Genomic DNA, 13,934 nt, shown 5'->3' on the forward strand with positions numbered 1-13,934 from the left:
GTGTCTTGGTTTTCTGTTGCTCCTAAACACAATTCGGATAGAGGTTTATGGAGCTAGAACTGTTTGTAACCTCTGTTTGTTTTCCTGTTGCCTCATGAATGCCTGTCATGACCTGCATTTTCTCACCTTTTTACTTTGTTTTGTGGAGTCAGGAGTTCTCTGTGTGGAGTCCTGGCAGTCCTGGAACTCACTCTGTAGACCAGGGTTGCTTCAAATTCAGATCCACATGCCTCTGCCTCTGGAGTGCCCGGCTCATTGTCTCACTTTTTACCTTTGGGGTTGATGTAAGCCTTACATTCTAGAAAGGTTAGATAATACTGTCCTGGTACTTAGTTCTTTTCCTCCTCACCAAACAGGTAGAAATGATCACATAGGATCAACTTTGTCAGTCCAGTCTTTTGTTGTGATCATCTCTATCTTTGTATAGCATTTTCTTTCTTTGATTTTATGCTTTAAGACAGGTCTCCCTATGTAGCTCTGATTTGCTCTTTAGTCCAAGCTGGTCTTGACCTTTTGGTAATTCTCATCCATCTGCCTCCTAAGTGCTGGGTTTATAGACAACTGAGCAGCAACACATGGGAAAAGTGGCTTTGGGCCTGGTTTTGTTTTTGTTTTTGACACAAGGTCTCACTTATAGGCTAGGCTTGCTCAACACTTACTATGTAGATCAGACTAGCCTAGAACTCAGAACAATACCCCTGTCTCTGCCTCCTGGGTGCTGGGATCATAATTATGAATTATGTTTAATATGAGGAGCTTCTTCATTTATAATTTTCAAAAGCTGAGTAACATAGGTTTATTAAGAAAACATGAAAAAGAACTCTTGAAGAGGGGTTACTGGGGAGAAATACTCAGCTTCTGTAAAATCTTGTAAATATTCGTTTGTGTGTGTATGCGTATGTATGCCATGTCATATGTGTGGTCAGAGAACAACTTAGAAGAATTAGTTCTCTTCTACTGTATGGGACCTTGGGATCAAATTTAAGCCTTTAGGCTTGGTAGAAAGCGCCTTAACTTATCCTCTTGCTAGTCTAACCTAGCTTTTAATTTTGGCATCCTGCGATGAGGCACTGCTGGTGTAACTGCAGAGAGAGAGAGAGAGAGAGAGAGAGAGAGAGAGAGAGAGAGAGAGAGAGAGAGACAGAGAGAGAGACAGAGAGAGAGACAGAGAGAGAGAGACACAGAGAGAGAGACAGAGAGAGAGACAGAGAGAGAGAGACAGAGACAGAGAGAGGCTTGCTGCACTATTCTGTCTCCCTGAGAATCTCGTCTAGGATGTATGACAGGAAGGGGATCCATCAGAGAGGAGAGGACACTTTTGGAACCAGCTTGGTGCAGCTAGGAGTTGAGGTTTCTAGATGTGCCAGTAGATCCTGATCTGCAAGTTTGAGACGCCCTACTTTTGCACTGTTGTGCTACATGAACCCCCGGGACATGGGATTGTGCAATGGTGGGCACGAAAGCTGCCCAAGCCATCTTCTTTCTTCAGGCGGTTTACCTACTGTGTACAGACAGGCAGTAGGAGTCCTGCCAAGGTCACCATTTCCTTTCCCATCTTAAGGTTCCTTCTTAACGCCACAGATAAACCTTAGGTGTTTGTGTGAGACTTTCAAGAAGCGATGCCAATTTCTTGCTCTATTTAGTCTATATTCGCTAGTAAAAATGACAGTGTCTGCTCTGTGCAGCATGAAGGTTATAAAATGCCAAGTACAATAATTTTATGTAGGACACTGTAGATTGATCATAGAGTGTGGCGCAAGGCTGAGCTAATATTCACCTTGGTTATGTTGTAGTAGTGGGAGGTGCACTGGCTTCCAGCTGAGTCTGGAGTTTTTCCTCTCTGCTACTAACACACCAACCTTGAGCAAATTAGTTGGCGTTTGCAGACTTTGCTTCCTCCTCTGTAACTTACAGTTGATAATGCCATCTCTCTCTGTCTACAAAGTTTCAGTTTGTAAATTTTTATTTATCTTTCTCTCATATTACATCCCAACTATAATCCCTTCTCTCCCTTCCTCCCAGTTCTCCTCCCTTCTCCCCTCTCCCCCAGATCCACTCTTTCTCCATTTCCCTTCAGAAAAGAGCAGGCTTAGTGATATCAACTGTCACAGCAGAAAAAGATGCAGCAAGAGTAGGCGCACCCCTCATATCGAGTCTGGTCAAGACCACCCACCAGGAGGAAAGGGTCCCAAAAGCAGGCAAAAGAGTCAGGGATAGCCCTGCACTCCCACTGCTAGGAGTCCCACAGAACACAAAGTTGTACAACCAGAATGTTTGTGCAGAGGATCTAGGGCAGACCCATGCAGGCTCCCCGGTTGTCAGTTCCATCTCTGAACTTTGCTGAGCCCTGCAGACTTCGTTCTGTGGGCCATGCTCCCCTGGAATCCTTGCTCCCTATTCTACAGTCCTTCCCTCGGTCTTTTGCAGGGTTCTCCTGCCTCCGCCTACTGTTCGGCTGTGGGTCTCTGTGTCTGCTCCCATCAGCTGCTGGAGGACATCTCTCTGACACTGGACAAGGCATCCATCTGTGACATAGCAGACCCTCAGCTGGATTCATTTTATTGCTTTCTTTTGGTTTTTCTAGACAGGGTTTCTCTGTTTAGCCCTGCCTGTCCTGGGACTTACTCTGTAGACCAGGTTGGTCTCAAGCTCAGAGATGTACTTGCCTCTACCTGAGATTAAAGGTGTACATCACTACTGTCCTGTGAAACTTTTCATTACATTTATTTGTATGCAAACTGTACCTTTGTTTGAATTTTCAATCTTTTGAAATAGGATTTCACTCTTTACAGTCTGCCTTTCGTTGTGGGCTGGTGGATTGAGCTCTGGTTTCCAGGCTCGTCCACAGGAAGTGCTTTACCCTAGAGCCATCAAGACATGCTTAATTTAGATAAGAGTGGACCCAAAGTTGAAGAGGAGCAAATGTGTTTGTGCTGAGAGAAGCTGTAAGTGCTTCCTTTAAGAGGGAAGGGGAAAATTCAGCTTGCCAACAAAAGAAAAATCCCGGCCATCTTGAGCTCGTTAAGAGCTGCAGTGAGAGGTTACAGAAGACGATTCTGTGGTAAGAGCACTCACTCCTCCAGAGGACCAGAGTTTGATTCCCAGTGCCTACACGGGTAGCTCACAATCCCGTGCAACTCCAGCTCTAGGTGATCTGATATTTTTTTCTTATAAAAAATACATTTTTTGTAAATACAAAATTTTAAAATAAAAATTGCATTAAGAGAGTTTTATTTTGTCTGTGAAACTGCAGAGACAAGCAAACCCCAAACCCCAGCTCCCTTTTCTATTATGTTTTAGACATCATCCCACAGGTCATGATAAATAGCTAGGAAGACCATGAATTAGATTTGTGTCTATATAGGAAAAGCATTTCGGGTTTGGCTTCAGGCATTCACTGGGGATTTTGGAATAAGAGACCGTTGGGTAGAGCGGCGACTTCTATACTTATACATTTTCAGTTTTGATCAGTTTATCTTTCTCTGTGTCATTTGGATACATTTGGAGACATTTCTATGTCCAAATTGACTTTCTTTCTTTATGCTCACACTACTTACTTTTTTAAAGAAATGATTTGCTTATTTTCATTTTGTGTTCGCATGTGTGTTTATGTTATAGTGGTCATCCCCTGCAACTGGGGTTACATACACTTGCTGCCATATGGGTGATGGGGATTGAACCTGGGTCTTCTGGAAGAGCAGCTAGTGCTTTTAACTGCAGAGCCTTCTCTCCAGCCGTTAAAGTCACAGCACTTTCAATTGGATTTATTTCTAAAATTTAAGAGAAAGTGTTTGTACCTCTACCCTGTGTGTACAGTGCCTGTGGAGGTCAGAAAAGGGCTTTGAATCTGCTGGAACTGGAGTCAAATTTAGTCGTGGGAAGCAAATGAATGTCCTCTGCAAGAGAAGCAGGCACTCATAATTGTCGTTCCAAGTCACTTCACTTTCAAAGGAAGTGTTGTCAGTGAGAAATCACTTCTCTTGGAAAGGGAAGTGTTGTCAGTGAGAAAGCATGCAGATTTAGTTTTGAGCTAGAAGTTGTTAGTTCAGCCTGTCTCTATATGTGCACATGCAAGGATATGTATGTTCGGAATTCATCAAAGGTGAAAAGAAAAGTCACAGGACGAAAGTACTTTACACGTTTATTTCAATCCAGGCTTTGTAGGACATATTTGTATCCCAGCACTTTGGAGGCTGAGACAGGAGGATTGTGAGCTCTAGTCCAATCTGGGCTGCAGAATTCGTGACCCTGTCTCAAAAAAAAAAAAAAATCAAAATGAAAAATACTTCATTTTTTTTTTGTTTTTGTTTTTGTTTTTGAGACAGAGTCTCACTATGTAGCCCTGGCTGTCCTGGAACTTACTCTGTAGACCATGCTGGCCTCCAACTCACAGAGACTCTCCTGCCTCTACCTCCCAAGTGCTGGCATTAAAGCTGTATGTCCCCACCACCCTGCTGTTCAAATATTTAATAGAACATACTAGACCAAAATTTAAAGTTGAGTGGTAGCTTTACTCCCCCACAGGGTTTTAGAATTCAAAATGTCCATCCTAGGGCTGGGCTGTGGGGCTCTGGGTCTGATTGCCTGCACAACAAAAAGGGTGACTCATCCTTTAAAGCAAACTAACTAAAGGCAGGCATTGACTTTGTGAAAACAGCTGATCCAAATGGGGGAAATAGCTTTCTTTTAGGTCAGGTCTGTCTTTTACAAACAAATGGTCAAACAACAGAACTCAGGAGTAGATTCTGGACAGAACATTCTTCCTATAAATTATGATGAATTTGCACTTCCCGCCCCAGTGTTAGAGTTTGAGCACCATGCATAAGCTAGGCTACACTACCCTGAATGAGGACTAGAAATGCCCTAAATAGTAAGCGTTATCGTTAGTGACAGTTTGTCTTGTTCTGCTATCTCCACCCTGAGACAGGGTTTCTCTGGTCCTGTCTTTCTTGCTTTCTATACCAGGCTGACCTTAAACACAGATTCTCTTGCCTCTGCCTGCTGAGTGTTGGGATTAAAGGAGTGCACTATCATGCCTGGCATTGAATTAATTCTTTCTTTCTTTCTTTCTTTCTTTCTTTCTTTCTTTCTTTCTTTCTTTCTTTCTTTCTTTCTCTCTTTCTCTCTTTCTCTCTTTCTCTCTTTCTCTCTTTCTCTCTTTCTCTCTCTCTCTCTCTCTCTCTCTCTCCCTCTCCTCCTCTTCCTTTCCCTCCCTTCCTTCCTTCCTTTCCCTTTCTTTTCTTCCTTTCCTTCCTTTCTTCCCCTCTCTTTCTTTCTTAATAGGTTTTTCTGTGGAGTGCACATGTAAATTGCTTAAAGGTTACCATAGTGAGACAAATGCACATTGCAGACACATCTGTTCTCATGTTGTCCCGTGCTTCTAGACATGCTATACCTTTCCTCTATCTTTGTTAGTGTACATTTTTTGATTCCTCCTCCCCGTTAACCATCTCTGCACATTTGATTATATTGATTCTGTGTATAAATAAGATTATGGGATATTTTTCTTTTCTGCGTTTAGCTTATTTCATTTGGCAAATCCTCCTACCTCATGAAGGACATGGAAAATGGCAAGCACTTTTCCTTTTGAAATAAAGCTTAATCTCCCATTGTATCTATGTTCTGTACATTATTTTGTCGTTTATGCTTATTAGCATACATTTATTATACATGAGGGGTTCTTTATGACAGTTTCACACCTGTATTATAATGTGTTTGATCAGATTCCTCTCCTCAGCCTTCTCTCTTGTCCTCTCCCTCTGTTACAGATCCCTTTCTCTTCCCAATTAGTCCCCCTCTCTACTTTCATGTGTTTTTTTTTAACACTAGAACAAAGGAATGTTTATTACAGCACTGCTAAGCTAGCTCCCTCCATAAATAAACCTGTACAGAGTAGGACATAGGACTGTGATATATACAGAGGGGCAGAGGACACAGCATTCGAGCCAGGATCTGTCCCCATCTCCAGGCTCAGTGTTCTACCATTTTCAAGTATATTAGCAAGGCCGCTGCAGGAATCCTCACTGGAGTAGAAACAGCAAAGCCCTGGAGCATGTCTCAGAACTTAGGGGTCCATTCCAAGTTCATCCTATGACCCAGGTCCAAAAGTGCCAGCCTTCTTCGCCACCTCAAGAGCTAGCTTCAGGTTTTGGTCAAATAGCTCACATCTGATAGGCATTTCCAAGGAGTAGAATGGATTCTTGAGGGCAAAGTCTGAGTAAATTTCATAAATATTTCGGAGAAGAGAATCTATTCCAGCTTGCCTAGGATCTGCCAGGACCACAAACTTGATCCCTGTAGTGTTTGGAAGCAGTGCAGTTTGAACGTGTCTATTTCCAGCATCTCAATGCCTGAACTGCCCTGTTCCGGAGATAACTGGGAACCAATGGCAAAGAGCGAGTGGAACATAGAGGCCAGCATAAGCTTCTCATTGGAGGTAAGGCAGGGCCGACCAAATCGAATGGAAACCGGGTAATTTGCAGAATTACCCAGATACTCCAGCACTTCTTTCCTGTCCGCCGTGTACTTGCCATTTACATCCATGCCATTGATGGCTAATACTGCTTGGCCCACTACAGAAGAGTGGCTAAGGATCAGAGATGCCCCGTCCATTCCCCACCCCTCCTCTTAACTCCCACTCCCACCCTGCACCCTAACCCTCCTTTTAATCCCACCCTTTCATGTGTTTTTAAGTGACCTGATGAATTTCATTAGTGTTTACTTATAGGAAGGGAGGGGTTGTTTATAGGATCATGCGATTCTAATTGATGTCCTCAACAACTGAGGAAAACCTCTCTCTAGAGGCCGATTTGTCTTGATTTCTGTTTGGCAAGTATGCATTTGAGGTATTGCAGAATTTATCTTGCTCTCAACAATTCAGTACATTTGAGACGGTTATATTAGTGCCTCTGCTTCTTTGGGATAACAAATCACTTAAAACTTGCTCAATAAAAGCCCTAAAGGGGGCCTAGAGGGATGGAAATTGGTTAAAAGCATTGGCAACTCTTCCAAAGGACCCAGCTTAATACCCTGTATACACATGGTGGCTTACAACTATCTGTAACTCTAATTCTAGGGGACCTACCCTCCCGAGGCATCTCTAGGCACTACATATACGTCATGCACAGACATACATGCAGACAAAATATACACAAAATAAAAATAAGTAGATCTTTAAAAAATAAAATAAGTGGGCTGGAGAGATGGCTCAGTGGTTAAGAGGACTGACTGCTCTTCCAGAGGTCCTGGGTTCAATTCCCAGCACCCACATGGTGGCTCACAACCATCTATAATGATATCTGATGCCCTCTTCTGGTGTGTCTGAAGATAGCTACAATGTACTTATATATAAATGAATACATCTTTAAAAAAAAAAATAAGCTCTAGAGCCATGAAGTTCTTTATGTTTGCTTGGCTAACTAGTTGTTCTTGACAATGTGAAATTGTTACTTATTTTCTCTTTTTCTTAAACGGATTTCCCAGTTATTTCTAGTTCATAATTTTTAAAAAATTTAAAATAAACATTACACACCAAAATTAACCTGACCCCCAAAACTATAAAATTTGGTCAACTAATATAGTTAGAGCAGCCATTTGATTTTTTTCTTTTTTTTTTCAGAGCTGGGGACCGAACCCAGGGCCTTGCTCTTGCTAGGCAAGCGCTCTACCACTGAGCTAAATCCCCAACCCCTAGAGCATCCATTTGAAATGGAGGCTGTGGAGCTTCAGAGTAGATTTTATACTTTCACCATGGAGCACATTTACATGTGCTTGTCCACCACATGAAAAATGGTACTAAAAAAACAATTAGCTTTATGTCCTCTTACATAACTGTTACCTGCCTTCAGTCGTACCCAGACTAAGAGAACACATTTGGCAAAGACTCATATACAGAATACATTGTTGAAATCCTCAACATTTAACCCTGAGAAAATAACTAAATAATAAAGTGGCAAAGGCTATAGACCTTCCACTTAGAATATATAAAGATGCTAGCTGGGTTTGGTGGTGCATGCCTTTATTCCCAACTCAAGAGGCAGAGGTAGGCAGATATCTGGGTTCAAGGCTAGGTCAGTGTACAGAGTAAGTTCCAGGATAGCCAGGGCTACACGGAGAAATCCTGTCTCAAAAAAAAAATATATATATGTATATGTGTATATGTATGGATGTGTATTTGTGTATGAAGCGCTCTCTCTCTCTCTCTCTCTATATATATATATAATAAACTATAATGTATCATGGTCATTGATAACAGGAGAGATTATACATATGGCAGGAGGCGTATGGGAAATTTTTGTATTTTCTGGCCAATTTTGTTATGACCTTAAGAATTCCCTAGAAATAAAGTTATTTTAGAAAACACAAATTACATTATTAGAGTGTGTAAAAATATAAAGCAAAACTGGCAGCCCTGCAGAGCGACTGGAGCATTTATTGCTTGTGAGTGGGAGAGCAAACGCAATACTCACACTGAAGAGAGCGCCTAGCTGCAATTTCTTATGTAATTACCTGTATTTATCCTATGACTCACAGTCCTCCTTCTAGGTATCTGCCAAGAGAAATGAAGGCTCAGGTTCACAAAAAAGCTATAGTTGGATGCTAAGGCTGTAGCTCACAGTAAAACAGACATATCTGTGGTTTCGATCTGCTGCTTTAGAAACCTGACAATAAAATAACCCTTGTGTAAGTAACTAATGTTATTTAGCAATAGTCACCAAAACTGGCCACAAGCCACTTCTTTCAGCCAGTAACCAGATAAGCAGAGCGTTGTACTCCAAGCCATGCTATGCTACTCTTTGATAATAAAGAAACTGCCTGTTGATTCATACTATTATGTCACTGAATCTCTAAAACTGCTGTTTGCTGAATGAAAGAAGCCAGCTTCAAAAGGCCACATAATGCAAAATTCCATTTATATGACAATTCCAGAAAAGCAAAACTAAGTAGGAAAACACTGGGTGCCAGGGTTTCAGGGTACAGGAAGTACTAGATATAGAGTAAAGGAGTAACATGAGATTTTTGGCAGTTCCCTCTTCCCTCTCCCTCTTACCTAGCCCGTTCCCAGTATTCCATCGTTTCTTCCCTTGCCCTCTCACACGAAGTCAGTGGCTGCGTGGTTGGTGTTAGTGCTTACTTTGCTCGTTCTCATAGGAAGACTAAGGCTGCCTTCGTTATACTCTCAATACTATAGGAGGGACAGTTCAGGTCAAGAAAGTAATGAGCCAGACAGCGGTGACACTGGCCTTTAATCCTAGCACTTGGGAGGCAGGGGCAAGTGATCTTTGGGAGTTCAAGGTCAGCCTGCTCTACAGAGCTAGTTCCAGGCAGACAAAGAGTAAACCTGTCTCGGAAAAAGAAAAAAAAAAAAAAAAAAGAAAGGAAAAAAACCAAAAAAAGGAAGTAAATAAGATGTTATTTATTATCCCTATATGGAAAGCCGTAGAAATGTCTTAGCTAAAAATAGAGAATCACAGTGTTTATCATACAGAATATAGACTTTTTACTTCACTGGATGTTGTGGTTGTATCAGATAAACTTAACCATGCTTAAGCTTTGTGTAGAGTAGACTATTTGCATCAGTTAATGCTAAATTCTGCAACTCTAAGACCTGCTTGGTCCCTTGGAGAAAATCATTTACCGTGCAATCCAGGCAGCCTGGAAGTGAGGCAAATGCTTTTCTTTTACTAGCACCTTGAAGTTTCATATCATGGACAGAACAAGAGTATAATAATGAGAACATAATTTTTTTTTCTTTTCTTTTTTTCGGAGCTGGGGACCGAACCCAGGGCCTTGCCAGGGCCTTGCGCCTAGCAGTGCGGCTCTACCACTGAGCTAAATCCCCAACCGAACATAATTTTAAATAACTTTTTTCCCATTTTTTCCCTGAGCTGGGGACCAACCCAGGGGCCTTTGCGCCATAGGCAAGCGCTCTACCACTGAGCTAAATCCCCAACCCTTAAATAACTTTTTAAAGTGCATTCTGCTGACTGGACCTCTTTACCCCTACTATGCCCAGTATTAGCTACCATAACTTCCCCTTTATTAATCCCCCTTTCTACTTCCTTTCCTACATCATGGCTTTGCTGTTTACAAGCCTCATTAACTTCTAGTATCTTTTCTCTTTTTTCCCTTTTATTGAAAATAGATTTATTTCTCACATAATAAACCTGATTATGGTTTCTTTCCTCCTCCTAATTCTCCCCTCCCTTCCCATCTACATCCACTCCCTTTCTGTCTCTCAGAAAACGAACAGGCTTGTGAGTGATAATAATAAAATGTAACAAATAAAATATAAGATAAATACTATCACATCGGAACTAAACAAGATAAACAAACAGAAGGAAAAGAGCCCAAGAGAAGACACGGGAATCCAAGACTCACTCATTCCCACACTCAGGAATTCCATAAAATACTAAACAGGAAACCATAATATATACAGTGAGGGCCTGGTGCCGACCCTGTGCATGCTGCCTCAGTCTCTGAGTTCCTAAGAGCTTTGATCATGTTGATTTAGAGGGCCTTGTTTTTCTTGGTGTCCTCCATCCCCTCTGGCTTTTACATTCTTTATGCCCCCTTTTCTGTGGGATTCCCTGAATCCTAAGGGGAGGGATTTGAAGGAGACATTCCATTTAAGGCTGAGTGTTAAAAGGTCTCTTTCTCTGCATAAAGTAGGCTGTTAGTTTCTGTGTCTGTTCTCATCTGCTGCTGGAGGAACCTTCTCTGATTATAGCTGAGCAAGGTACATCGGCTCATATGTCTCTCTTTTTTAAAGATTTATTTTAAATTCTGCGTATTTGTCTGTGTATCACATGAGCGTGGCTGTCCATGGAGTCCAGAGATACTAGATTCTCTTTGTATAACGTGAGGATATGGCCCCTCTACGTTAAGTTGGAGGGAAGGTTTTTGTCGTACATATGAAGGCCCAGCCAGAGGCATCTAGAAGAGTCCAGAGCAAGGAGAGAAAGTAGTAAACTGATCATGGTCAGCAGACTTGTCTCAGCTGTGAGGGGAGAGAGGCGGGAGTGGGAGGAGAGCAAGAGAGGAAGAGAAGAGAGGCAAACAAAAGAACACCAAGAAAGCACATGGCCAAGATGGCAGGGTTTCAGAGAAATGAGAAACTAGGGCACCAGAAGCCCAGGAGCTGGAGGAGTTTAGGATAGGTGGTGGGGTGAGAAGATAAAGGATGCCGGCATGACCTTGGTAACAGTTCTGTGTGATGCTGACAGAGCCTGGAGGCCAGCTTGTACTTCGGTTTGCTAATAAGGAGCACAGGTAGTCATTTGTCCCTACTTTCTTTTGGGCCTGATATTTTGGAGCTAGAGTTACAGGCTGTTTAGAGCCATCTGATGCTGGGAATTAAACCCTGGTCCACTAGAAGGCTAATATGTGCTCTTAACCACTGAGCCATCTGTCTAGCTTCAAAGGTACAGCAAAGAAGACATCACTCTAAATACGATTCTAGAATAAGATTTTAGCATATATAATAGTGAAAGCATTTCAGATAGGGAGAAACAACTAGCTCCCTTAGCCAATGGCTTTGGGACAAGCAATTCATGATGTGAGATGGGACAGTTTCCTATGTTAGGAACTTAACTAAAGCAAAGTCTAGGTTAGTTTAGTATTGAAATGTAAAGTTCAAATGGGGGGGTTGGGGAGTAGGAAAAAGGATAAGCACGGGTTAGTGTAGACTTGGGATAGGGAAAGTCTTTCAAACATAATGCCAGAGTCACGATACAAGTTAAAAGCTGCAAAAGGGAAAGGAATCCAGAAAGAGATAAAAAGATAAAGGAGAAACTGTGCCAGAGAATCAGCAATAAATATGATGAAGGTATTTTTCATATCCATAGCAGGGAAACACAAGAACAGTGCAGCAGTAAATGAGGGCTGAGCAACTGTGGTAAGGTTTAGAGTTCTTTGGACATTTGCCTGAGAGGTGTAACTGGGTCATGTAGTTCTATTTTAGTTTTTAAGAACCCTCCACTGATGAATATTAGAAATAGGAATCAGCCTGGATGTCCATCAGCAGATGAATATGCTATATACACACAACAGAAGTCTATTCAGTTAGGGGAAAATTGAAATCATACAATGTGTAGCAAAATGGATGGATTTGGAAATTATATTATTCAGTGAGATAACCTGGATTCAGAAAGACAGATATTCTCACATTCTCTCATACATAGTCTCTAACTTTAAATATTTATGTGTGAGATATACATAGACTATATGTGAGTATGGATCATGGAACTAGAAAAGGGCCTTAAAGGTCTTAAAGAAGGAGATAATAGTGTACATGGAGACTCCTGGCAGTGGAAGGGAGAGCAGGGAGATGGGGGAGGGGCACAAGGGAGGAGGAGCAACAACAACAAAGCATGTATGAAAATTCCAGAGGGAAGCCCATTGCTTTATATGCTAATTTAAAATTAAAGCTAAAAGTGTATGGTGGAGGGCAGGCATGGTGGCACATACCTTTAATCAGAGCATTCAGAGCAAAAACAAGTGGGATCTCTGAATTCCATGGCAGCCTGGTCATATCTCAAGTTCCATAATAACAACTAAAAGGGCATAATGGTAATAAATAGGCAATTTATGGACAGAAATTCAAATGTCAGATAGTCTCAAGTTACCAGAGGTAAAGATCAGTAGGTGAACATTTTTTATAGAACAGATTGACAAAACTTCTATCTGTGTATATTGCCTTTTCCATGATAGGCCTGATACAGCATGAGGCCCTGGGTACGATCCTTAGTCCTGCAAAGCAAAACCAACCAACCAAACAAAAACCAAAAAAAACCTGTCAATCTTACTGTGAGAAAGTAGCTGCTATGCTAAATTGCTAGCCAATTAGCATGATGCATATTTCTGGAGAATGGGCTGGGAGTAGTAACAGAGGCTTTAAGAAGTACTAATCAGGGCTGAGCATGGTGGCACACACCATTAGACCTGGTACTGGGGAAGCAGAAGAACTCTTTGAGTCCAAGGCCAGCATGGTTTATACAGCAAGACCTTGTCAAAAAAAATTACTGTTTTTGAGGCAAGATCTCACGAGTCCCAGACTCCTCCTTCCTTGTTCTCACAGGACTGGGATCTCAGGCATGCATCACTCTGCCTGAATCCTAAGTACTTGTTTTTGAGGCAGGATGGAGCTCAGCCTGGCCTTGGATTTGTACTAATCCTCTAGCTTTAGCTTCTCAAGTGTTCAGATTCCAGGCATGCGGCACATCTGGCTCTAACCATGTTTATGAGCTGTTAGTGGGAATATAAATTGGTACACTTTTTCTAAGGTCAGTAGGGCACTGTATATCAAAGTTTGCAGTGATGTGCTCTATGATTTAGCAGTTCTACTCCCAGGAATTTTGTCTAAAATAAAGATCATACACAAGGATGTTCATCAAAACAAAGTTTGGACTACGACTGAACTGAAAACAACCTTAAATGTAAATCAAAAAGGAATCGTTGAAATGAAACATGCCATTCACACAATGGACTACCATGGGATAATACTTTCTGGTCCTAGGGTTTGAACCCAGGGCCTCGTGCATGCTAGACACTAAGTACTTTGAGTGCTGTTCCCCGCCTTCATACAACAGTTTTATAAAACGCTAGGTCCTTATTTCTTCTTTTGAGGTAAAAGTTGTTTTGTTTTTGTGGCACTGGAGGTGAAACCTGAGGCCTCTCCTCTACTGAGTGACATCCCTAGCCCCACTTTTGTCTGACACAAGTGTTAGGTAAAGGCCCTCGTTGGCAAGCCTGGGGAGTTGTCAGAGTTCCAGTTCCAGAACTGACCTCTACACTTTTACCACGGCACATCCACCCATGGACACATGAGATAAGCAAATAAAATATGATAAAAGCATTTTAGAAATGTATTCAGATCTCTAGAATACACTTTAGGAATGAATTTTTCCCACTTTTTCTCATATCAAAGTTCTCTT

General features: G+C 41.7%; 2 protein-coding genes across 2 annotated transcripts in view; one reads left to right on the forward strand and one right to left on the reverse strand.

Annotated features, from left to right (window-relative positions):
• Atp7a (ATPase copper transporting alpha) overlaps window positions 1-13,934 on the forward strand; it is a 102,535-nt gene that overhangs the window by 11,762 nt on the left and 76,839 nt on the right.
• On the reverse strand, window positions 5,837-6,600 carry LOC116888320 (trafficking protein particle complex subunit 4-like). Its single transcript, XM_032889593.1, has 2 exons — window positions 6,398-6,600; window positions 5,837-6,294 (listed from the first exon to the last, which is right to left on the reverse strand). Exons 1-2 carry the CDS (start codon window positions 6,531-6,533, stop codon window positions 6,089-6,091), a joined length of 342 nt encoding a protein of 113 aa, XP_032745484.1. The 5' UTR covers window positions 6,534-6,600; the 3' UTR covers window positions 5,837-6,088.

This window comes from Rattus rattus, chromosome X (genome assembly GCF_011064425.1).
Source record: "Rattus rattus isolate New Zealand chromosome X, Rrattus_CSIRO_v1, whole genome shotgun sequence".
NCBI classification, from domain to species: domain Eukaryota; kingdom Metazoa; phylum Chordata; class Mammalia; order Rodentia; family Muridae; genus Rattus; species Rattus rattus.

What these genes read in the sequence shown, in the direction of transcription:
- LOC116888320 (XM_032889593.1), bottom strand. Translation starts at nt 6,533, where the DNA reads ATGGCAAGTACACGGCGGACAGGAAAGAAGTGCTGGAGTATCTGGGTA. An exon ending in CTGGCCTCTATGTTCCACTC is followed by an intron (nt 6,295 to 6,397) that starts GCTCTTTGCCAT and finishes CAAACACTACAG; the next exon opens with GGATCAAGTTTGTGGTCCTG.